Source organism: Stomoxys calcitrans, chromosome 1, assembly GCF_963082655.1.
Source record: "Stomoxys calcitrans chromosome 1, idStoCalc2.1, whole genome shotgun sequence".
NCBI classification, from domain to species: Eukaryota; Metazoa; Arthropoda; class Insecta; order Diptera; family Muscidae; genus Stomoxys; species Stomoxys calcitrans.
Window position 1 is genome coordinate 242,902,195 of NC_081552.1, and position 26,851 is coordinate 242,929,045.

Consider the following 26,851-nt stretch of genomic DNA (forward strand, 5'->3'; position numbering starts at 1 on the left):
ACATATATATGGGAGCTATATCTACATCTGAACCGATTTGGAACAAACTTCGCAAATAATGTGGTAGTCGTCGGGGAAAGCGTTGTGCAAAGTTTTGGCAAGAATGGTCAAAAATGGTGTAGGAGTGAAAATCGGTCTATATATGTATATTGGAGAGGTATATCTAAATTCGAACCGATTTTCATGAAATCCACCATTTGTGTCGAAAGTAAAGCGAAACTTCTTCCTGCCAAATTTTGAGAGAATCAGTTTACAAATGACTATTTTATTGCAATATTACTGCAAATCGGACGAACATATATATAGAAGGTATATGTAAATCCGAACCGATTTCGATTCGATTCGATTTAGCTATGGCCGTCTGTCCATGTTAATTTGTGTACAAAGTAAAGGTCGCAATTTTCATCCGATCATCTTAAAATTTTGTACAGGCATGTTTTCGGCCTAGAGACGAAGCCTATTAAAATTGGAAAAAATCAGTTCAGATTTGGATATATCGCTCCATATTATATATATAAAACAATTTGTGTTTGTTTGTATGTTTGTATGTTCCTTATAGACTCAGAAACGGCTGGACCGATTTTCTTCAAATTTTCACAGATTTTCTTGAAAATTTCCCCGTGGTGAAAATAGAGTACTACATTTTTTGATATCTGAAGGGGAGCGGACCCTCCCCTTACATTAATTTTCGGAAACGCCAGATCTCGGAGATGGGCGGTGCGATTTAAGCGAAACTTTGTGTGCTCTCATATAGTACCCTAAAAATAAAAATTTGGTATTCAAATTTCGGATGGGGTACCTAGTGGGGCTGCCCCGCCCTAAAACCTACCAAACATATATTTAGACCAATCAGAAAACGTATCTGATATCCAATTGTGCTAGAGGGACCACCCCTTCCTCAAAACACCCCCCAAACAGGACTTATTTACTGACCATGGGAATATGGGGCTTAAATTAAAGGTATTTGAGTGTAGAACTAGAATCTGATATCCAAATATGGGACCAAGTATTTTGGGGGCCGCCTCTCCCCCAAAACATCCCTCAAAGAGGACAAATTTACGACAATAACCATATGGGGCTCAAATGAAAGGTCTTTGGGAGTAAAGCACGAATTTGATATCAATATTTGGGAAAAGTGTCTATGGGGCCACCCCACCCCCACAACACCACCCAAATAGTAAGTATTTGCTGACTATTGAGGTATGAGTGTCAAATAAGAGGGTTTTTAGAGTGGAACACGAATCCGATATATATTTTCAAGGGCAACTCACTGAGTGGCCGCCCATCCCCAAAACACCCCCAAGCCGGTCATGTTTGCCGACTATGCAAATATGGGGCTCAAATTAAAGGTATTTGGGAGTAGACCACGTATCTTATATCAACATCAGGGACCAACTGTCTAGGGGACGTCCCACCACCATAACAACCCCCAAATAGGCCATATTTGCTCACCAAGACAATTTGGGTCATAAAGAGAGTGGAACTAAATATTTATAGTTTTTAGGGCCAATACCCTAAACCGGACATATTTTCTAACTTTTGCAATAAGGAGTTTAATTGAGATTTAAAAACGAATTTGATATCCAATTTTGAGGCCAATGGCAATATGGGGTTCAAATAAATGATATATAGATATATGAGAATAGAACACGTTGCTGATATATTCTCCGGGCTTAGTATTTGGGAGACCACCCCAATCCCCAAAACACCCCTAAATCGGCCATATTTACCGACCATGTCGATGTGGAGATTAAATGAAAGGTATTGGAGGGTAGAGCAAGAATTGTTAGCCACTTTCGGGACTAATTTTCTGGGGATCAACCCCTTTCCCAAAATACCCCACAAGCAGCAATTTTAGTGACCATCGCAAAATTGGGCTCAAATAAAGGTATTTGGGAGTAGGATACGAATTTGATATCCAAATTTAGGGCATCACCCCTTCCCCAAAACACCCCCCAATGGGTAAAAATTTTTGACAATATGGGGTTTAAATAAATGGTTTTTGAAAGAAGAGCATGGTACTGATATTTTTTCAGGGCAAGTGCCTGGGGGACCATCTCACCCCCGAAAGCACCCCTAAATAAGATATCATAGAGTAGCGAGTAGAGTAGTAGGCTGAAATAAAGTATTTTAAGAATGGAGTACAACTTACATCCAAATAAAATTGGGATTCGAACAAAGGCACTTATATTGTTATACAATTAGTCTAGCGATATACTATATTCGTAGCATGGTATTTCACTGGAAGCTCTTTAATTGTCAAAAATAAATATTCCAAGGAAACTTTTGTTCCATATAAAGTAAAAGAGGCGCAGCGGAGCGAGCCCGGGTCAGCTAGTCTTAATATAAATTGTTCAAAACCCTTAACATATACCTAAAACCCAAAAATATATTCTTGTTTGCATTTAAACACCTACGCCTCTGACTCATAAAACTAACTACTCCCTTACTTTACTTTAATTGGCTATGACAGAACATTTGTTCCACTAGCCGAACGTAGAATAGCGTTTCAAGCGCCTCGATCATCTGCGCGCATTCTAAAATCTCTGACACCAAGTTTCGAGGTGTCTCCCACCACTTGATCTTTCCATCGGGCTTTTGGTCTTCCCGGTTTTCGTGTACCACCGTGTTTGCCTTCAAAAGACTTCTTTGCTGGAGCTTCTTCATCCATTCTGACAATATGACCCAGCCATCGCAGCCGTTGTATTTTGATGCGTGTAACTATGCTATTGTCGTCCTACTGCTCGTGGTCCATACGTGTATAGGGTAATTTTCGTCTGTCGAGAGGTGGCCTTGTTTCTAAACTGCCTACTTAGACCAAAGTATCATCTGTTTGCCAATATTATTCTTCGCTTTATCTTAAAACTGGTGGCATTTGTTTCGGTTGCGGCGGTGCCGAGGTAGATAAAGTTACTGACTATCTCAAAGTTGTGGTTTCCAACTTTCTCCATTCTCTTTATCTGCTCGGTTTTACAAGGCGTTTTGGCAGTTGAAACCATTCGTTTCGTCTTATCTCCATTTACTGCCAGACCCATTTTCACTGACTCTTTTTCGATTCTTTCAAAGGCTGCAGTTACTACTTCCGGTGACCGACCTATGATGACGATGTCGTTGATGTCATAGACGAGTAACATGTGTTCTCTTGTGATTACTACTCCCATTCAGTTAAATTCTAACAAACTATAAGTCTCCCATTCTGGTTTTCTTTAAAATAACTACGTCTCTGACTCATCAAACTTTCAATTAAATTCTAACAAACTATGAATATCCATCCCATTCTATGCCATGCCATTCTGAAAACCAATCGAAAATGTCGAACGGAAAAAAGACGAATTAATATTTGTCCCTATTTCGAATGTTTTTCTATAATTTCATCTTAAATAAACATTTGCTAAGTGGTCACCAACTCGCCACCACTACTACTAGCAATGCTGCACCACAAGAACGAAAAGTGCCGGCCACACACAAAAGCACAGCCATGGAGGTAACTGGGGTATTGCATTTAAACCATCCATCCACCGTCTGTCTGTCCAAAGAAACGGCCATTTTCATTCATTCACTCTCATCCCATTACACATACATCAATGGTGGACATATCCATGTCATAAGTGTAGTTTCCCATTTCCGGTCATAAATATATATATATTCGTACCAAGTACACATTCATAATTTGTTTCCTAACCCATACTCTATAGCTGGACATAATACCTATTGGTGGCCTCTTCAAGTGGTGTTGGCAAATGCAATGTTTGGCGGTGGGGATGACCACCATTGGAATAGTTGCTTATCATTGTCATTATTCATTGGCACTTTTTGGTGGTATGTGGTGTTTCCTGCAAGCATTGGTCGTGATGTTGTGCGGTGTGAGGTATTTTATTTTTTTTTTTTCAATAAACATCAAGCAAAGCAGGAATGGTGATGGGTCAATATTTGATGACACTCAATGAAGAGTGAACTCTTTCTAGGTGTAGTAATTAAATGAATTTATTTGAATGTGTTTGGGTAGAGAGGTTTGTGGACCCTAATTAATTGGCTGTGGTGATATAGAAATAAAAAAACGCTAATTGGAAATCAAAAAAATAATTGTAATTAGAATAATAACCATTCATCAGCCTGGCAAATAGGTATTTATTTAAGCTTTCTTGATTGATTGAAACAAGTAAAAAGGCGTTAAGTTCAGCCGGGCTGAACTTTGGATACCCACCACGTCGGGTATATATGTAAACCACCTTTCATCAAAATCCGGTGAAAATTGCATAGCTTATATCGAAATATGATCCGATTTGGACCAAATACTTATAAGTACAAGTCATTGTTCAATTGTGTTTAACAAAATACTGGTCTTTTTAGTAGCCATATCTAAAAATAAACCGATCTGAACCATATACAAGATGGATGTCGAAAAGCCTAACATAAGTCAATGAGTCAAATTTCAATTAAATCGGATTATAAATGCGCCTTTTTTGGGGCCAAGACTTTAAATCGAGAGATCGCTCTATATGGCAGCTATATCCAAATCTGTACCGATCTGTGCCATAATGCAGAAGTATGTCAAGGGGCTAAACGTAACTCACTGTCCCAAATTTCGGCGCCATCGGACAATAAATGCGCCTTTTATGGGCCTAAGACCCTAAATCGGAGGATCGGTCTATATGGCATCTATATCCAAATCTGGACCGATCTAGGCCAAATTGACGAAGGATGTCGAAGAGCCTAACACAACTCACTGTCCCAAATTTCAGCAAAATCATATAATAAATGTGGATTTTATGGGCCTAAGACCTTAAATCGGAGTATTGGTCTATATGGCAGCTTTATCCAAATCTGGACCAATCTGATTGAAATTGAAGAAGGATGTCGAAGGGCCTAACACAACTCACTGTCCCAAATTGCGGCGACTTCGGACAATAAATGCGCTTTTTATGGCCCCAAAACCTAATACCGAGAGATCGGTCTATATGGCAGCTATATCCAAATCTGGACCGATCTGTGCCATAAAGCAGAAGTATGTCAAGGGGCTTACGTAACTCACTGTCCCAAATTTCGACGAAATCGGACAATAAATGCGCCTATTATGGGCCTAAGACCCAAAATCGGAGGATCGGTCTATATGGCAGCTATATCCAAATCTGGACCGATCTAGGCCAAATTGACGAAGGATGTCGAAGAGCCTAACAAAACTCACTGTCCCAAATTTCAGCAAAATCAGATAATAAATGTGGATTTTATGGGCCTAAGACCTTAAATCGGAGGATTGGTCTATATGGCAGCTTTATCCAACTCTGGGCCGATCTGATTGAAATTTAAGAAGGATGTCGAAGGGCCTAACACAACTCACTGTCCCAAATTGCGGCGACTTCGGACAATAAATGCGCTTTTTATGGCCCCAAAACCTAATACCGAGAGATCGGTCTATATGGCAGCTATATCCAAATCTGGACCGATCTGTGCCATAAAGCAGAAGTATGTCAAGGGGCTTACGTAACTCACTGTCCCAAATTTCGGCGAAATCGGACAATAAATGCGCCTATTATGGGCCTAAGACCCAAAATCGGAGGATCGGTCTATACGACAGCTATAAACAAATCTGAACCGATCCAGGCCAAATTAACGAAAAATGTCGAGGGGCCTACCGCAACCCACTGTTCCAAATTTCAGCAAAATCAGATATGGCTTTTATGGGTCTAAAACCCTAAATCGGAGGATCGGTCTATACGGCAGCTATAACCAAATCTGGAGCGATCCAGGCCAAATTAACGAAGAATGTCGAGGGGCCTAACACAACCCACTGTCCCAAGTTTCAGCAAAATCAGATAATAAATGTGGCTTTTATGGGCCTAAGACCCAAAATCGGAGGATCTGTCTACATGGGGGCTATATCAAGATATAGTCCGATATAGCCCATCTTCAAACTTAACCTGCTTATGGACAAAAAAAAGAATCTGTGCAAAGTTTCAGCTCAATATGTCTATTTTTAAAGACTGTAGCATGATTTCAACAGACAGACGGACGGACATGTCTAGATCGTCTTAGATTTTTACGCTGATCAAGAATATATATACTTCATAGGGTCGGAAATGGATATTTCAATGTATTGCAAACGGACGAAGGTGGCTATAAAAAGGCCAGCGACAGTTACTGAAAAATAGATCGCACAGTGGGATAGAACCAAAAACAAGTAGTAAAAAATATGCCGTGTGAGAACGCGTAGAGATAGATTTTGGGGCTGCCAAACCCTCCCATTTTTTTGCTGGATAGTGCTCAAAAATCCCAACAAAAAATCCGCTTAAGGTCTATAATATCTCGTCGTGTATCGGGGATATTTGACTTTTTTTTGCAATTTTGACCGAGACCTGCTTCTTATTTTGCAGTGTTTACGATGGCATTTGTGGTTCGATTTTCACACGGCAAATTTTTTACTATTTTTTCGGTTCTATCCCATTATGCGACGGGTCGCCAGTAGTTAACATTAGCCGATCGCCATACAAATTGTGGCTGATAAAGGCTCAAGAAATCAAATCGGGAGATCGGTTCATATGGGAGCTATATCAGGTTATAGACCGATTTGGACAGCACTTCATACAGTTGGTGGAAGTCGTAACAGAACATCGAATGCTCAGTTTCAGCCAAATCGGGCAAAAATTGTGAGGACTCAATATGTCAAATCGGGAGATCGGTTTATATGGAAGCTATATCAAGATATAGCTCGATTTGTTCCATAAATGGCACAGTTGTTGAAAGTCATAACAAAACACTCTGTGCAAGTGTTTAGCCAGATCGAACAAAAATTGAGGCTTGTACGGGCTCAAGAAGTCAAATCGGGAGATCGGTTTATATGGGAGCTATATCAGGTTGTCTATAACCTATAACGATTCGAACCGTATTTGGCACAGTTGTTGGATGTCCAACAGAACACTGCATGCTAAATTTCAAATTCTCCTATACAGCATGGGAAAGTCTAGGTAGTATATATGCATATTCTAAATCGCCTGGATAGTCTAAGTCGATTAAGCCATGTCAGCCCATCAATGCTTTTTTGCATAAAGTTCATTTTATTAATATACGGTGCACAGTGGTCCAAACGGGCAAAAATTGGATATAAGTCCACACCATTTTATCTGTTTATCTGGTAAGTTAAGTTTTGGTAAACTTTTGCAATCAAAATAGCAACGTTTATTTCTATTTTCATAAAGCGCAAGTATCCAAGAAAGTTTTACAAGTAAAATTGGCTCAATTCTAAATTTGTATGCTTTCACATTGTCAAAGAAGTTCCACACTGAGTTTTATACATGTTTATATTATGCATGTTTTTTAAGATCTCGCCAAGCTCTTTCTTCGTCCTAAATCATGCTAATCAAAAGTTATCCCCTAGAAGGTTGGAGAAGTGGAAGCCGTTTGGACTGACGGTTTTAATATTTTGATATTTTGTAACTCTTTCTCTTGCACAAATAAAATATGATATGCAATGAACAAACATTTGCATAGCATGCTTAATAATTAATCAGCAATATCATTTTTTCATATATTTTGCATTAAAATTTTTGTCATATATTTTTCATTTTGGAGCTTACATAAAAGGCAAGGAATCGAATGCTTTATCGCAAATTTAACATTTTTTGCAACCGTCAACAAATCCATTGTCATATATAATGAACGAGTATTTTCATATATACCATATTAATTTATTTATTACTACTGTTATAGAATTAACAAACAAATCAGTTGATTTCATTTCTCCACGCCGCGCCCTCTACATGTAAAAAAATAAATAAGTTTTACTGCATTTATCATGGACATCAACCATAAGTTATTTGAAACAAGGTTGCACTCTAACTACTTGGTAGTGCTGTTTTCAATTGCTCGATAACAACGTGTGAAGGTACCAGTTCTCCGCCACAAACCATATTGCGGTAGCACCGTGCACTGTGGAAGGATAAGGCTGTTTCATGTACTAATACACAAAAAGGGATAAATCAAGTGTTTCCGTGCTTCTTCTTTTTCGCGATATCGTAAAAAAGCTGTGATTAGAGTGAAACCAAAGACGGTAATGGAAGAAGAGTGGGTTTCTGCTTACTCTTCCCCATACCGTAAAAACAACTTGCGTTAAATACACAACTTGTTGGATTGGATTCAGATTGAGGGTTGCAACATTTTCGGGTTTTTCTGTTTTGATTCGGGCATTCGTTCGAACATTTTTTCGTATTTTGCTTTGATTCTTTGCAACCGAAAGTTGGAATAAAAGGAAAAACGAAATATCGTAAGCAATTCAAATATGTTGTGTCTTTAACTTTTGTCACTGGCCATCCCGAATCTCGCTCTAATGTCAACTCTTCTTCTTTTTACCGTCTTTGGTGCAACATGTTGTTTACGATATCGAAAATTTTATAATTTTTTGTTTGGTTCATCGTTCGGCGGCCATGTTTGCGGTAAACTGCTAAAACAATTTACATAAAGTGCCTGAAATTATGCTTTAGATATGTTTTTTTTAAAACATCGATTTCACCATGATTAAAGTTGGCATTACAGGTAGCTCGTTAAATTCAATCTTTGATCGTTAAGTTAATCCTTCTTTGATCGTGCGGTTGTAAACTCCATTATCCAAATGTTTCACACTACTCTTCGGCTCTGGTCACCCTGTATTTCTTGCCTAAGATCCCTCATATATATTATAACCCCTTTGCATGCAGCAATGCAATGCATCTTAACCAAAAAAAAAATGCCAACATTGCCAATATTTTGTAAATTTTTTATCCAAAGCTTAATTTTAGGCATTTAATTTAACCGCTTTTACGTTGAGTGAGGTTACCGTAATATATTTTCAATATGTGTTGTTTGAAAGTATGAGCAAAATATGTCGCGACGTTGTAAATTGTATGTTAAACCCTAATCTTGGTCACTGACCATCCCGTATTTTTCGCTTAAAACCCCTCTTAATATTAAAGTGGTTGTCAGCTGTAACCAACGAATATTTTCATATGAAGAGGCTAACGTATAATTTTATTTATTACTACTGTTATAGAATAAACCAACAAATCAGTTGATTTCATTTTTACGCCTAGCCCTCTACATGTGAAATAATAAACACGGGTTACTACAATTATCATGGACATTAACCATAAGTTATTTGAAACTAGGTTGCACTCTAATTACTTGATAGTGCTGTTCACAACTACTTGATAACGACGTGTTCAGGTACAACAGTTCCCTGTTCTCCGCCACAAACCAAATAAAGGTTGCACCATGCACTATGGAAGGATAAGGCTGTTTCATACACTAAATCATTTCACCATTGACATCAACCACTTTTAAATGGAAACTTGACTGCACCTTTGCTTAGTTGATAAAACCGAACCGGGATTAATTAGAAACAGGGAGAATTATAGTAATCCCTCTTTGGATAAAACTGCAGTTGTTATAGAATAAAAAAGACGTGTTACCATAAAACCTGTTCATGTTTTCCACGCCACAAACCATAATGTGGTAACGCCGTGGACATTGATGATATTGCTTGATATACTAAAATAAAAATGGAAACAGATAAAGCAGTTATAATAAATTTTTTTATCGAATTTCACAAAGGAATAACGGCATTGTCGGCTATCTATTGCACTGCACTATTAATGATAATGCAGTTAATCGGTAAAACTGTTATAATCGGTAATAGTGTTTATATATAATACAAATTGTTATAAATTAATCTAACATTTTAAATTGAAATATTACAGAAAATATTAAAAAAAATAATAAAAATTTAAATTTAATTTGATATATTACTGATATTTCACCGTTTGTATTGCCGCGTACGCGTTGAGGGTTTTGAAGATATCAAATGAAAATAATAGAAAAATATCGTATTGCACACAGTTGATCCAAAGTAATGATTTCATTGACATACTTTTCTGCTATTAACGCGTCATTGAAGAGCTCATTTCGTTCCAGAATAGTAAAACACTTAAATTCACTAAACTGTTTGTACAAAAAATTAATCCAAACCATTAATCATTTCGACGAAACCTATTGATAACTACTGGTTGGTGTCAGATGAAATCGCTTTTTGAGAAACTAGTCAATTAACAAATAAGACATTTTTGCCAAACTTAGGCAAACCTAAATTTTTTTGTGTTTTTTTTTTAATTTTGTCAAAAAAAAATTAAATTTAGTTGAAAATAAATTAAATAAAATTGTTTAAAATAAACTTCACAATTTTAAGAAGCTTAGCGCATTTGTTACTACGCTACTGCTCAGAATAGCCCGAACATACAGCGTGACACGGCCTGAAATTTTGGTAAGCATTAGAAATTAACAATACCAAAAACTATTGTGTTGTTTTACTGGTCTTTATATAACTTTGTTTGCACGAACTTTTAAAATTGAAATGCGATCTACAATGTATGAATAAAGATGGGCGTTTTGGGTAAATACCCAAGAGGTATTATTGTAATATTCTTTGCCTTTTGACGACATTGTATATTCTGAATATGTGAAATAACTGAATACAACAAAAACAGCTTTTAAAATTTCATCTTTTACGAACACAAGTGCAACCATAACTTTGCGACACTTTTATACTTGGTTATTACGATGAGAATTTATTTTAACTCAACCATTGGGTCATTCTTTTTTTGAATGTAGATCTGAAGACTAGCCGAAGCCACACTTTTAATAAGAGTCGGGATTCACTTTGAATGAGAAAGAAGGGTAATGTTATCCAATTAGTCCAAGTCTTTCAGGTTTCCTTGAAGATATAATGATAAGCAAAAAATACATTGAGGGTTCATCTCAAAGATTCTATGATATTTTATTTGATCAAATATTCACATAAAACATTTTTTTATGTACAATATACTCTTAATATTCTAATTTCTTTATACTATATTACTTCATAATTTGTATAATTTTTACTTCTACTATAAAGCCTTTGGAGGCAGTATTATAATAGTTAACCTATTATTTGGCGACTCTAGGTGTTGTAGATATTTCATACGAAATAAATGCTTAAAATTATTTTATTTAAAGGTGAATAAAAACTAAAATTGTAATAAATAATACATACATATATGGGGTTTTTAGCATATACACAGATTTCTCCGCTTTTCCTCAGTCTCAGCATGAAGCATTGACAATATGAAAAATTTAAATTTTGGCCATGAATATTCCTCTAAGGAATAGGGGCAAACTTCTCACATACCAATGAGTGCAGTGCGATTCAAGTTTTAAGCTCAATGAAAGGATCCACTTTTTTATAGCCGAGTCCGAATGGCGTGCCACGGTGCGACACCTCTTGGGAGAGAAGTTTTTTATGGCATAATTCCTTACAAATGTTGCCAGCATTAGAAGAGAAGAACCACCGCTGAAAATGTTCTCTGATGATCTCGCCAGGATTTGAACCCATGCGTTCAACGTCATAGGCCGACATGCTAACCTCTGCGCTACGTTGGCCTTCTCGGAGAAATACTTATCGTAAATACGAGTTAATTACTTAATACAGGCTAGTTTATGATATTTTCTCAAGTTTAGTTGAACTTCTTGAAATGTAGGAGATTACATAGTTTATATGTCGGATGGAGATCAAATTTTAGTTGAATTTTTAGTTCAATAAATCAGAAATTATTACTACTTCTATTTTTTTTTTGAGTTCACGGCTACCTGCTCGAAACTAAGAAAAACTTAATAAATATTAATAAAAATCGAACTAGAATTATATATTTGGAGGCACAAAGGATAGCATGTCCGCCTAGGCGCCGAACGCCTGGAAACATCAGAAAAATATTCAGCAATGGACATCAGAAAAATGTTCAGCAGTAGTTATCCCCTCCCAATGCTGGCTACATTTGTGAGGTACTATCATTCCATGTAAAAAACTTCTCTCCAAAGAGGTTTCCCACTGCAGCATGCCGTTCGGACTCGAAAGGAGGCCTTTTACCATTGAGCTTAAACTTAATTCGGACTGCACTCATTGAAATGACAGAAGAAACCCCTGTTCCTTAGTGGAATGTTGTTAAGAAATTTAGTAATTTAGTTAGAATTATATTTAAACAGCCATATTCACAAAACTTAATGTAGATTAGAAATAAGTTTATTTGACAGTTCTATAAAGGAAATATGTCAAATAAACCTATTTCAAATGTACATTAAGTTTTGTGAGTAAAGCCAAGTACTGACTTCGATTGTGCGGAAAATGTTGCAAATTGCAAATTTTGCCATGGACATTACACTAAGGAACAGGGGCAAACTTCTCACATATCAATGGCAGTCCGATTCAAGTTTAAGCTCAATGATAAGGGATCTTCTTTTTATAGCCGAGTCCGAACGGCTTGCCGCAGTGCGACACCTCTTTGGAGAGAAGTTTTACATGGAATAGTACCTCACAAATGTTGCCAGCATTAGGAGGGGAAAACCACCGCTGAAAAATTTTTCTGATGGTTTCGCCAGGATTCGAACTCAGGCGTTCAGCGTCATTGGGAGACATGCTAACCTCGGCGCTTTAGCGGAAAATGTTGCTAAACATCAATTAAATTTAGTGAAATTTCACAATGTTTCCAACAGTCTTGCAAATTTGTTATTAAACTTTTTTTATTTGGCGTGAAAAGCGTTGTTTTGCTGGTTAACAGTTGTATGTTGAAATCATTGTTATCTGTTCGACTGTCAACCAAACTAAAAACAAATTTTTCTGCTAATTGGTCAGTTCGTATTTAAAAAAAAAAAATTTAATTGAATTGGAAATAGAACCTACTGCAGATGCGGTGAAAAGCTACCAGGTGAATGTAGTCCTTGGAAAAAGACCTCCACCTATTGCACCTGAATAAATTTACTCCCTTGGCAAACCAGAGTAGCTTTATTTAAGTGCATTCCGGAAGATGCAGCCGCCTCAAATCCTACAGAGCTAGGATTGTTAGATGCGTGTCCCGATTGTAACCAGAGACCATATGACACACGTTGGGCGGCATTCTGACATAAAAGTCACTTACATTTCTTCGTCCATTATGATACCATAGGAACAGGAAAAGGAAGATGTCTTTTAGTTCCTACCGTTGAACCATCCAGATCGCTTTAAAAAACACAACGACTTGCGAATGCTCCCATCCGCTTAATCAGACAATTTCTCGAATAAATAAAAGTGGAACTCCTTCTGGCTGCCAGTGCGGGAAACACACACACAACAGATGTTCTATAGCCTCTTCTTCTTCGATGTCCTCACAGCTTCTGCAAAAGTCTTTGCAGGCAACCTTCAGTCTGTCAAAATGTTTTCCGATTAGAAAATGACCTGTTATGACGGATATAATGACTGAGACATCTGTTCTAGCCAATGACAGCAAAGCGGTAGACCTCTTCAAGTCTAGATCCGGCCACATAGTTTTGGAATGCTCACAGCCCCCTCTTTGTGACCATCTATCATTCGTTGTTCTTCGGGCATGGTCCTGAAAACTTAGCTTACATGTCGCTAGAGGCATACCCACAGATTCCAGTATCCCTGGAATGTGTTGGGTAGTACCTAGTCTCGCAAGCTTTAAAATTCCCTGGGATATCTCTGTGGTCCGGTACCCACTACAGGTGAATTTTAAACTTTTCAGCCATCTCGTTGAGAGATGTGCCACAGTCGAGGGCGGTGTTTGTGTTCAGAAATATGTTCTCCAGGGATGTAGTGGCTGCCTGATAACATATTTATGCCAATCGTCGTTATGACATTAAATCTTAGCCATTCTACCAATTCCCTAATTGCAAGGATCTCCGCTTAATTCACACTGTAGTGGCTGGGAAACCTTATCGATATGACCAGTCCAAGTTCTTCAGAGTACACCCAAAGCCCATCTGGTTGTCTTGTTTGGAACCATTCGTATAGAAGTCTATGTAACTTCTATTACCAGGGATATTGTAGTTTTTATCAAAAAGCGGCTCAGTCAGTGAGTAATACACACTCTTGGGGAGGGCGAGGTACCTCCCTTCCCGAGTTCCCTTTTAGGAAAAATGACATCCGTCAACAACACAAGCCCCAAAATAGGCAGAGCTGATGTTGTTCACCAAAAGGAGGACGAATGGCGAATTCAGGTGACTGGTCCTGGAAGGAGTGAGCAACCGCTCTCTCTCTGATGTTAAACGGTGGTTGACTGCACTCTACTCATGTCGGAGTTGGGGACTAAGACCAGGGACAGTTCACTGGGTGTGCACTGCTGTGGTTAGACCGATCCTCACGTATGGTTACTTGCTGTATCACCAGGCCCCATAGAGGGTAAGTCTACGCGGTATGATGGAGAAGGTAGAAGGTATTTTGGCGGTGCTGATATAGGGGGCGAGGAAGAGCACTCCAAGAGCAGCACTGAATGCGAAACTTGATCTGAGACCTTTGCACTTGTACGAGGAGGGCGTTGCGTTGAGTAGTCTTCTGACTGAGAGATAAACGGACGCGCTCTCTTCGGATTTCCGGCATTCGCTTGTTCCGTGGTAGGCCGATAGAGTGGGACGACTACGTGGCATTGGCAACGCGACGGCCTGTATGCCGGATGGATCTTTCTTAGATGGCGACTTGGAGTTTGCCAGCTCGGAAAGGTAGTTTTGTGATTGGAGCGTCCCGAAACTTCTCCGGTCCCTCCAATTACACGGATTGGTCCAAGCTGAATGAGGGCACTGGAACAGAGGTTTTGTATTGAATTCACAGGGATTTGAGAGGCACATAGCCTCCTGGGCGGGAGTAGTATCTTTCACTATCCCTAATATCTCTACACAAGATAAAAAGACAAAGTTTCTTAATAAATGTAAACCAAACATTTTTGTAAATAGCTGATAGTTCGCTGCATTTAATAGACATGTACATTAAAAATCTGCGAAATTTGACAATGTTGCTAGCAACATGCTGAAATTATTTCGTAAAAAAACTTAGTAGTGCTTATTTGTAAAAATCTCGTAGTCAAGTTTTTCGAAAGAAAACTCAAAGGCAGTACTAGACTTAAGGCCGTAAGTCTATTGCATTATACATTTGAAAAAATAAAAAATAACTAAACTCGAAAAAAGATCATGAACTGAATCTAAAATATAAAAACTCATATTTGCGAGTTTTTTTAGACTGTGATTCTTGAGAAGTCAAACCGCTTCGGAAGGTTTTTGACCGATTCTAATTATGTTGACATGCAAACTCGAATAAGAATTACGCCATCTTTGGATTCAGTTAGCGATTACAGTCCAAAATCACCGTTTGGACTCGACTATAATGCAAAGCTTAACTTGAAACGGGCAGCAATCATTGGTATGGGGTGGCCCCTGACAAAGTAGGGCAACTGCTAGATGCTGCCACATATTCTTCCTCCGAATAATCGATTTCCTCTAGAGACCTCATTAAATTCAAACATTCCTTCAATTTTAAAGGTGGTCTATAAAAGTTGCGGAAGCAGTATATGAACCATCCTAAAAAGCTTATAAAGTTACCAAAAAACTTAACTTACGCCCTTTAACATTATAAGTGGTCTTATGGTGTTGTAAGAGACAAGTTGTGATAATGTGTGTGTGTGTGTGTATATACGCTTTGTTAATTCGAATATTTTATATGTTCATAATAAGAAGAGGAATCTCCAACCGTACTGCTGCCACTATCGCCACCACCTGAAACACCTCCTCCACCAACACTGAGCTGTTGTTGGTGCTGCTGATGGTGTTGATGCTGATTATGATGGTGATGTAGTGGCGGTGTATCTATAGCACCGGAGGGTGGTGTCATTGAGGGCAAAAATATCGGTTTGCGATCAATCATATCACCGTCAGACGATGTGGGTGGCAGCACCGTTGTGGCCGCTGATGTTATGATTGGTGGCGGTGGTAATGCATGTATCAGCGATGCTGACGACGATGAGGCTGAGGGAGGTGGCGTCATCGAAGCAGCCGTGTGATGTATGGAGCCATTGTGATGGTGATGTGAGGAAAGTGATGACAACGAGGACATTTGCGTTAAAGACATTGAACGTAAACCTAGAAAAAGGAGGACGAAGATTAAATACTAATTTAAATTCCCCATCATAAATTTAAGCAACTTTGCAGCTGGGGCAATGTTTTATGGATGTGTAAATCTTTAGAAGGCTCATAAAAAAACGAGGGGAAAGAAAACAAGAAACAATTCGTTTTTCATTCCTTCCCTACTTCTTTTTTTTGTGTAGCAGTCTGCATAATGACCTGTTTTATGAGAAATTATAGTCATTTAATTTGCAAGATTGACACGATCACCCTGAACGCCTGATTGTTATAAAAAATCCTACAAACACTACTTACCATTGTCTATGCTGTACGTGGAGGCGCCACTTGTGGCAGTTGTACCATATGGTGAATAACCATTACTGACTGCCACCAGTGATGCTGTGGCATAGTCCATGCCGGAGTTTGCCTGTAAGGCTGCTGCTGCCGCCGCAGCTGAATTGGCGGGAGCAGGCGGAGAACTGTTGGGTGCAGAGGTATGGGCCATTGGTGGTGTTGGACTGTTATTATGGTGCATGGCAACAGCAGAGGAGGCAATATTCGAGTACTGTGGCAATGTTGTTTGACCATGGCCATTGTGAGGACCACCCCAGGCATCGGAGAAATTGCCTGAAGCCGATGTTCCAGCATAGGATTCAAAGGAGGAGAAGGCTGGAGGAGCATAGAAATTGGGATTGTCCTGAAAATAAAAAGACCCAATTTTTAAAGAAAACTCAAATTTATTTTCCTTTTTAAATTCTTATTTACCATTCCGGCATCATAGGAACCCGTTGCATAAAAACCATTGGCCCCTGAATAAGGTTTGACCTTCAGTTTTGAACGATACCCCCTAGGTCTCCGTCTCAAGCTGCCTTCATCTTCAAACATATAGGCGGAATTTTGTTCTATGGTCCAATAGTTACCCTTGCCAGGTTTGCCCACCCCCATGCCTTTGGGTAACTTTTTAAAGCATTCATTCAAACTAAGATTATGGCGAACGGAATTTTTCCAACCTATATAGGGTCCACGAAAGAATTCAAATCTGCAATTAAAAGAAATTAAGAAAAATTAGTCTCAAAATTCTAGAAACCATCAACGCCTTCCCACTTTGGTGTAGCATCTCTCAATTAACGGAATTCTGTTCAATTCAAGTCATTTCAGTAATCATATTCGCATCAAAACAAAAATGCCTCAACTCTAGACTTTTATTATGGCATTTTGTTTATCGAAACATCGCCCCAACAAACGAATGATCGAAATATTCGCAACAAAAATCAATCAATCCATTTTTTTTTTGTTTCATTTTGAAATAAAAATAAACATTTTATATGAAAATTGGAGGCGTATTTCGTCAGCTCGTTATGTAGGTTTTATGACAAAATTTCTCAGGAAATTTATGAATTTGAGTAAAACAATTTCATTAAGGGGGGAATTAAATTCAATAGAGATACCTATACTTGCAACGCACATAGCGACACTTAATAACAATAATCTCAAATAGCCATGGAAGAGGTTTGTTATTTTTCTCGTTGCAAAATCGTTTCAAATAATACTCAAAATCGTCAAAATCTCAAATTAAATGTATCAAAAAAAAAAAAGTTTGCTGAAAATCGAAACCAAAATGAATATTAGGGACACTAGCGAAATTAGATGCAGGATTGTGTTTTAATACATTGTGCCAAAGGTTATTAGAAGATAGCAATATTTTGATATCTCAAAGGTTAGATACCACGTGCAAGCCATACCATCCTATTTGGCAATCCTTGCGCTTATACCAATCCTCGAAGCAGTTCTAATATGTATTTTTGACACTGCCCGGAGCTTTTTCAGAGTTTCCATAGTGTTCTCCTCAATCGTTGCAAAATGTCATTCTTTCATGGGTCGGTTCAATAATGGTAACAGCAAAAAGTCGCAATGCAAACATGATTAATAGGCTGGAACATGGTTAGAGGTATGCCATTCTGCCCAAAAATCGGGAAAACTTCATTAGGGAACAGGGCCAAACTTCTCACATATCGATGAGTACAGTCCAATTTAAGCTTAAGCTCAGTGATAAGGGACCTCCTTTTTGTAGCCGAGTCGGAACGGTGTGCGCAGGGCGACACCTCTTTGGGGAGAAATTTTTATACCCTCCACCATAGGATGGGGGTGTACTAATTTCGTTATTCTTATCGGTCCATCTTTTGATATAGCTGCCATATAAAACGAAGTTAGATCTTGAGCCTCTAGAGGGCCCAATTCTTATCTGATTTGGCTGAAATTTGGCTTGACGTGTTTCGGTATGACTTCCAATAACTGTGCAAATTATGGTAGAAATCGGTCCATAACCTGATATGGCTGCCATATAAACCGATCTGGGGTCTTAACTTCTTGAGCCTCTAGAGGGCTCAATTCCTTTCCGATTTGGCTGAAATTTGCATGACGTGTTTTGTTACGACTTCTAAAACTGTGCTAAGTATGGCGCAAATCGGTTCATAATTTGATATAGCTGTCATATAAACCGATCTGTGATCTTGACTTCTTGAGCCTGTAGAGGGCTCAATTTTTATCCGACTTGGCTGAAATTTTGAACAATGGCTTCTGCCATAACCTCCAACGTATGCGTCAAATGCGGTCCGAATCGGTCTATAGCCTGATACAGCTCCCATATAAACCGATCTCCCTATATTCCTTCTTGAGCCTCTAAAGGGCACAATTTCTTTCCGATTTGGCTGAAATTTGGCATGACGTGTTTTGATATGACTTCCAACAACTGTCCTAAGTATGGTTCAAATCGGTCCATAACCTGATATAGCTGTCATATAAATCGATCTGAGCCTCTAGAGGGCGTAATTATTATCCGATTTAGCTGAAATTGTGTCAAATATGGTCTGAGTCGGTCTATAGCCTGAAACAGCACAACAGAGATACCGGGTAAAGAACTCGACAAATTTGATCCATGGTGGAGGGTATATAAGATTCGGCCCTGCTGAACTTAGCACACATTTACTTGCTTCTGATGTTCTCGCTAGGATTCATATCCAGACGTTCAGCATCAGGGGGGGACATGCTAACCTCTGCACGGTGGCCTCCTGACAATCGTGAGTAATGATGTGAATAATCAGATGCATTAGCGATATGCAAAACCTTGATTATTAATTCCAAAATTCTGGGAAAAACCATACAACATTTGATCGAGCTTTGCGTGCAATAATAACTGTGGAAAATTTCTGGCATTTAAAAACGGCTAGAGATATGACACTTTTGAACGGATATAGCTGTACACAGATCAGACTTCAATGTTCCAGCCTGTGTGTACTATAAGTGTAGTGTTGCCAATTCAAACGACCAAATTTTGCATCTCGTTTTTGACCGACTCAAAGGAGGTCATATGGAGCAAAAGTGAATGGATTTGGAAAATAGGATTCCACACAATTCTTTCATTTGAATTGGTAACATATTGTATCATCTACCATAATCACATTAGGTAGTAGAGACCAAAACTAAAAAAAAAACAAGTAAGAGCGTGCTAAGTTCGGCCAGGCCAAATCTTATATACCCTCTACCATGGATCACGTTTGTCGAGTTCTTTTCCCGGCATCTCTTCTTAGGCAAAAAAGGATATAAGAAAAGATTTGCTGTATCGGGCTATAGACCGATTCAGACCATAATAAACACGTATGTTTATGGTCATGAGAATATCCATCGTACAAAATTTAAGGCAAATCGGATAATAATTGCGACCTCTAGAGGCTCAAGAAGTCAAAATCCCAGATCGGTTTATATGGCAGCTATATCAGGTTATGGACCGATTTGAACCTTATTTGACACAGTTGTTGAAAGTAAGAATAAAATACGTCATGCAAAATTTCTGCCAAATCGGATAGGAATTGCGCCCTCTAGAAGCTCATGAAGTCAAGTCCACAGATCTGTTTATATGACAGCTATATCAGGTTATGAACCGATTTGAACCATACTTGGCACAGTTGTTGGGTATCATAACAAAATACTACGAGCATAAATTCATTCAAATCGGATAAGAAATGCGCCTTCTAGAGGCTTAAGAAGTCAAGACCCAAGATCGGTTTATATGGCAGCTATATCAGGTTATGAACCGATTTGAACCATACTCAGGACAGTTATTGGGTATCATAACAAAACACGTCGTGCAAAATTTCATTCCAATCGGATAAGAATTGCGCACTCTAGAGGCTCAAGAAGTCAAGACCGAAGATCGGTTTATATGGCAGCTATATCAGGTTATGGACCGATTTGAACCATACTTGGCACAGTTGCTGGATATCATAACAAAACACTTCGTGCAAAATCGGATAAGAATTACGCACTCTAGAGGCTCAAGAAGTCAAGACCCAAGATCGGTTTATATGACAGCTATATCAAAACATGGACCAATATGGCCCATTTACAATACCAACCGACCTACACTAATAAGAAGTATTTGTGCAAAATTTTAAGCGGCTAGCTTTACTTCTTCGGAAGTTAGCGTGCTTTCGACAGACAGACGGACAGACGGACGGACGGACAAGGCTAGATCGACATAAAATGTCGCGACGATCAAGAATAAATATATTTTATGGGGTCTCAGACGAATATTTCGAGTAGTTACAAACAGAATGACGAAATTAGTATACCCCCCATCCCATGGTGGAGGGTATAAAAACAAGTAAGGGCGTAGTAAGTTCGGCCAGGCCGAATCTTAAATACCCTCCACCATGGATCGCATTTGTCACGTTCTATGCGTAGTATCTCTTTTCAGGCAAACAAAGAATAATGAATAAGAACTATTATGCTATTGGAGCTATATCAAGCTATTGACCGATTCGGACCATAAATGAATTCTGAACATTGTGTAATATTTCAGTTCTCAATAAGAAGCTCAAGAAGCAAAATTGGGAGATCGATTTATATGGGAGCTGTATCAAGCTATAGATCGTTTCAGACTATATTAGACACGTATGTTGAAGGTCGTGCGAGAAGCTGTCGTACAAAATTTCTTCCAAATCGGATCAAGAAGTCAAGATCCCATGTGGTGTCAACAAGACGGTGGCACATGTCACACAGCACGCGTTAAAATGGACTTATGGCGAGTTCGGTGAACATTTTATTTCACGTTCGGGACCGGTCAATCGCCCGTCTAGATCGTGCGATTTAGCGCCTTTAGACTATTTTTTGTGGGACTATGTTAAGGTCCATGTCTATAACAGGGCTGCGGAGTCTAGCCCTTGAAGTCTAACTCGAACTCGAAGAGCTGTTCGATGTCGGGACTAACGCTCAACTCCGATTCCGGCTCAGTAGTCCGACTCCAACTTCGACTCCGGCCTCAAAAACTCGACTCCGCAGCCTTGGTCTATACAGAAAAGCCCGCTTCAATTGACGTATTGGAAGACAACATTGAAGCATTCGTGAGATACCTGCCGAAATGTTGGACTAATCGGATGGACCATTTGAGGTTCAGTCAATATACAAAATAAAGAAAGGTATGGAAGCTACAAATATAGTTAGGCGCAAAAAACTTTTTGCATGGGTTTAGAGGACATATGGAGTAAAAAAACAAGCCGAAATGGGGGTGTGGGGTTTGGAATTTGAAAACTCGAGGGGTCTTCCAATTTTTTAATAAAAAAATTGCCTATTTTGAAGTACATATAGCACGCGTTTAAATTGACATATCTTGTTTAAATTTCACTTATAATGCATCTACAATATGTCTCCTTCACAAAACATAAAGAAAAAGTTAAAGTATTTTAGCAAGTTTCTTCAACAAGGACTAAACAATGAAAATATTTTTTTTTTTGGCCAAAAAAGGAAAAAAACAATTTTTTTTTTATTTCCAAACTGTATAACGATGTGGACACTTTTGCAATTAAATCGTTGTAAATTTTGTCGCCAATTCAAATCATGCATAAAAATAAAAATTGAACCACAAATACCTTCTTAAATTGTGGTTCATTCAAATTCAAAAAAACTAAGCAGGTCTCGGTTAAAATTGCAAAAAAAATATTGAAAGTCGAATATCCCTGAAACAAGACGAGATATTGGGGACCTCAATGGGACGAAAATTTTGGAAACTGGACCACAAATGAAAATTCAACAGCTCCAACAAATTTTTAAAATACCGACGTGACAACTACCAAAAGGCGCCCGGACAACTAAGGGCCTTGAAATTGTGCACACGATCTCGCTAACCTCAGATCGTTCTCCTCTCCGTTCTCCGTTCTCATATATATTACTATATTATTTTTTACTAGTTTTTTCGGTTCTATCCCACTGTGCAGCCTTAGTGTACGCATTCTAATAGCCGCATACCAGTGAAGGGTCGAGACTGTCTCTCCAAAGTCTTCAAAATGAAGTATGAGTGGCTTATTGGCCTATAGTCTTTGGGTAGAAAATAGCTCGGTTTTTACCGCTGTCGGGATAAAAGCACCTTAACCTCCCGTCGCGCAGCCGATTGTCATACGACTCCTTAGTCGCAGCCTAATATGCACAATCTATTTTAATATTAATCTATTTAATATTAATATTTATAATATACAGTATAAAGAAAAACTAAAGGGTGATTTTTTTGAGGTTAGGATTTTCATGCATTAGTATTTGACAGATCACGTGGGATTTCAGACATGGTGTCAAAGAGAAAGATGCTCAGTATGCTTTGACATTTCATCATGAATAGACTTACTAACGAGCAACGCTTGCAAATCATTGAATTTTATTACCAAAATCAGTGTTCGGTTCGAAATGTGTTCATTCACCGTTCAGCGATGAGGCTCATTTCTGGTTGAATGGCTACGTAAATAAGCAAAATTGCCGCATTTGGAGTGAAGAGCAACCAGAAGCCGTTCAAGAACTGCCCATGCATCCCGAAAAATGCACTGTTTGGTGTGGTTTGTACGCTGGTGGAATCATTGGACCGTATTTTTTCAAAGATGCTGTTGGACGCAACGTTACGGTGAATGAACACATTTCGAACCAAACACTGATTTTGGTAATAAAATTCAATGATTTGCAAGCGTTGCTCGTTAGTAAGTCTATTCATGATGAAATGTCAAAGCATACTGAGCATCTTTCTCTTTGACACCATGTCTGAAATCCCACGTGATCTGTCAAATACTAATGCATGAAAATCCTAACCTCAAAAAAATCACCCTTTAGTTGAAACCCCGAATAAGTTTATATATGTCAGGAATATGAAGGGTATTGTCAGTGATAAAAAAAAACTTTACATTTGTCACAAATTCTTGCAAGAATTTACCGCATATATATATGTATTTTTATCGTAAACAAAACCCATCGTTTTTCAGAAAGGAAGTTTACTTGGCGAAATTTTTTTGTATGTGAAACAAATTATTTTTTTGCGTGTAGGGTAAAAAAGTCGAAACGTTGAAAATGCCTTCTAATACCCTCCACCATAGGATGGGGATATACTAATTTCGTCATTCTGTTTGTAACACCTCGAAATATGAGTCTAAGACCCCATAAAGTATATATATTCTTGATCGTCATGACATTTTGAGTCAATCTAGCCATGTCCGTCCGTCTGTCCGTCCGTCTCTCTGTCAATCGAAAGCACGCTAACTTTCGAAGGAGTAAAGCTAGCCGCTTGAAATTTTACACATATACTTTTTATTATTGTAGGTCGGCTGGGACTGTATATGGGTTAAATCGGTCCATGTTTTGATATAGCTGCCACATAAACAGATCTTGGGACTTGACTTCTTGCGCCTCTAGAGGGCACAATTCTCTATTTAACTGAAATTTTGCACGTGGTGTTTTGGTATCACTTCCAACATCTGTGCTAAGTATGGTTTAAATCCGTTCATAACCTGATATAGCTGCCATATAAACCGATCAGGAGTCTTGACTTCTTCAGCTTTTAGAGGGCGTAATTCATATCCGATTCGGCTGAAATTTTGCACGAGGTGTACTGTTATGACTTCCAACAACTGTGCTTAGTATGCCGCAAATCGGTACATAACCTGATATAGCTGCAATATTAATTGATCTGGGATCTTGACTTCTTGAGCCTCTAGAGGGCGCAATTCTCATCCGATTTGGCAGATTTGTACAACGGCTTCTCTCATGACCTTCAACATACGTGTCTAATATGGTTTGAATCGATCAATAGCTTGATACAGTTCCCATATAAACGTATCTCCCGATTTTGCTTCTTGAGCCCCTACAAGGCGCAATTCTTATCCGAATTAACTGAAATATAACACAATGACTTCTACAAAGTTCAGCATTCATTTATGGCCCGAATCGGACTATAACTTGATATAGGTTCAATAGCATAACAGTTCTTATTCAATATTCTTTGTTTGCCTAAAAGTAGATACCGCGCATAGAACTCGACAAATGCGATCCATGGTGAAGGGAATACAAGATTCGGCCCGGCCGAACTTAGCACGCTTTTACTTGTTTTAATTTATGTTGAAATTTAAGATATTTCCATTTTTGGACACATTACCTCACAGTAAAACTAAAATGCTTTGGAAAAATCACCACTTTCATTCAAGATTCCCTTACATGCTTACCTCCGCGTTGCGGCGGCATCCATTGTGGAATAAGTCTCTAAAACGCACAAATTGTATTCGATTCTGCTGAAATTATACGCGTAATGGTTTGCTATGACTTTTGACATCCATGCTAAGTATGCTCAGAATCGAAATAAAAATCTGGTGTAGCTATAAAGAAATCTCCAAGAGCTTTATATTCGAAGGTTTGAAGTAATAGCAGAACATAATATGTGATATTTCAATTAAATCGGATAGAAATTAGTCATTTTAGTTCCTCAAATAAAATGCAAATTTTGCCCATGAACATTCCACTAAGGAACTGGGGCAAACTTCTCACGTATCAATGATCGCAGTCCGATTCAAGTTTAAGGTCAATGATAAGGGGCCTGCATTTTTATAGCCGAGTCCGAACGGCGTGCCGCAGTGCGACACCTCTTTGGAGAGAAGTTTTACATGGCATAGTACCTCACAAATGTTACCAGTATTAGGAGGGGAAAACCACCGCTGGAATTTTCTGATAGAGTGGCCAGGATTGGAGCCCGGGCATTCAGCGTCTGCGCTACGGTGGCCTCCGACCTCTAGTTCCTCAAGATGTCAAAATTGAGTGATGTGGAAGTTATATAAGTTTGTGCAGCGATTTAACCAATGCTGCCATTATGGAAAATACAGTCAATTGTAAATCTTGACATCCTGGCTGCCTTAACTGTTAGATACTTAGCAAAGGGACCATCGTAGCAATAATCTCAACACTCTGGTTTTTCAAACTCAAAAGAAATTGTTTTTCACATAAACTTACCTCTTCTGTAGAAAACTGTAGATCTCACTTAAAGTCAACTTTCCAGTGGGTGACTCCTTAATGGCCATTGCAATCATATTGATATAGCTAAGGGCGGGTTTCTCGGGACGTCTTATACCCGATTTCTTAGTGGTGTCCGGCGGGGATAAATCCTGAGCTGAGGAAGTAGTGGAGGATTGCTGTTGTTGTTGCTTCGGAGTGTTGGCTTGATCGCTTTGATTCGAATGCACAGATTTTGCAGGCGAAGAGCTTGTCGAGTAGGTGGTATTGGATGCAGATGTTAGCAAATGACTTGAATTACTGGAAGTGTTGGTTGTGGTTATGACACCACCCGAACTTGAAGTGTGCTGAATGCGTTGTTGCTGTTGCAACGAGTGATGTAGAAGTTCTGAAGAATTTCCCGAATCCAAGTGTTCCGAGTTATTGTGGGAATGATGTTGTTGTTGTTGTTGTTGCTGCTGCTGCTGCTGCTGTTGTTGCTGGTGTATGTGATGATGTTCCTGCAATTGATGGTTTTCATTGTGCAGATAATCCGTAGTGGAAGGTTTACTCGAACAATATTTGATGGTCGAAGCATAATGGTGATTCAAGGAAGCGGGCAATAGATTAACAATTTTATTCGCTGATGATGTCGAATGATAATGCTGCATATCGCTATCCGACGGAGTGCGATTTGAAGGCGATGAATTCCCCGAATGGGGTCCCGTGGCCACAGCTCCAACATCATGGCCCCCAACTACCCCTTGAGGATTGGGCAAAAGCACACCGTATGATATGGGACTGGTGGAAGCTGGTGGAGTGGCCATGCTGTGCAATGACGTTAAACCATAATTCATGGAATCCGACTGAGTCATCATGGTGGCATAGTACTTGCGATCATTATACGATAACGGAGGTTTCTCATCAGGCATTTCTGGTGAATCTTGATGCATGCGCATCACCGTATGATCGTTACCATACATGATGGGCTGAAAGTTGGAGGAGGCTAAGATATTGGCAGGTAGATTGCGATACAAAGAGGTGTGGTGACTGGTCAACTGATGCAGACCGCCATGGTGATGATGCGACGAGGTGCTTAGGGAGCCGCAAGGTCCCGTATCCAACATGTCTTCACTTTTAATCATATTTTTTCAATTCGCACTTTTTTTTTATTAGATAAGAAAAAATCTTTTTTCTTCTTTTTGTCTAAAGGTTGCTGAAAATATTCACTATTCACTTTTCTTTGCCTAGATCACCGACACATTTATTCGGAGTGTTAATTGTAGAGAGTGAGAGTAATCGAGCAATCGAACTTTTCAAATGCATCCGCGTTCACGATCACGTCTAATCTCTGGCGTTATTCTAATTGAACTGATTATTTTTCTACTCCGTTCATGCCTCAGTTATTGCATTCGGCAGAATGTTTAAAAATCCACTCCAAAATCCTTTGCTTTGTGGCTGCTCACATAAAACTGTGCTCTCCCTATCTCTTCCAAGTATGGCCATTGTATATGGTCTATAATTAGCTCGCTCAAGAGTATTCAAATGATGAGTGCTTACAACGATCTGACATGGGTTAATTTCACATATGCCTTTGATCGTGTGATCGTGGTCGACTCCTTATGGCACCATA

At 38.9% G+C, this 26,851-nt stretch overlaps 1 protein-coding gene across 1 annotated transcript; it reads right to left on the reverse strand.

Annotated features, from left to right (window-relative positions):
- Positions 1 to 15,344: 15,344 nt before the first annotated feature.
- Positions 15,345 to 26,585, reverse strand: LOC106094014 (forkhead box protein biniou). Its single transcript, XM_013261192.2, has 4 exons — positions 25,240 to 26,585; positions 16,702 to 16,975; positions 16,252 to 16,633; positions 15,345 to 15,954 (listed from the first exon to the last, which is right to left on the reverse strand). The coding sequence occupies exons 1-4, from the start codon at positions 26,361 to 26,363 to the stop codon at positions 15,518 to 15,520; spliced, it is 2,217 nt and encodes a 738-aa protein (XP_013116646.2). The 5' UTR covers positions 26,364 to 26,585; the 3' UTR covers positions 15,345 to 15,517.
- Positions 26,586 to 26,851: the final 266 nt, after the last annotated feature.

Coding starts and splice junctions, on each gene's coding strand:
- LOC106094014 (XM_013261192.2), bottom strand. CDS start 26,363: ATGATTAAAAGTGAAGACATGTTGGATACGGGACCTTGCGGCTCCCTA. Junction 16,634..16,701: donor GTTCCTATGATGCCGGAATG/GTAAATAAGAAT, acceptor TTTTATTTTCAG/GACAATCCCAATTTCTATGC. Junction 15,955..16,251: donor CACGTACAGCATAGACAATG/GTAAGTAGTGTT, acceptor TCCTTTTTCTAG/GTTTACGTTCAATGTCTTTA.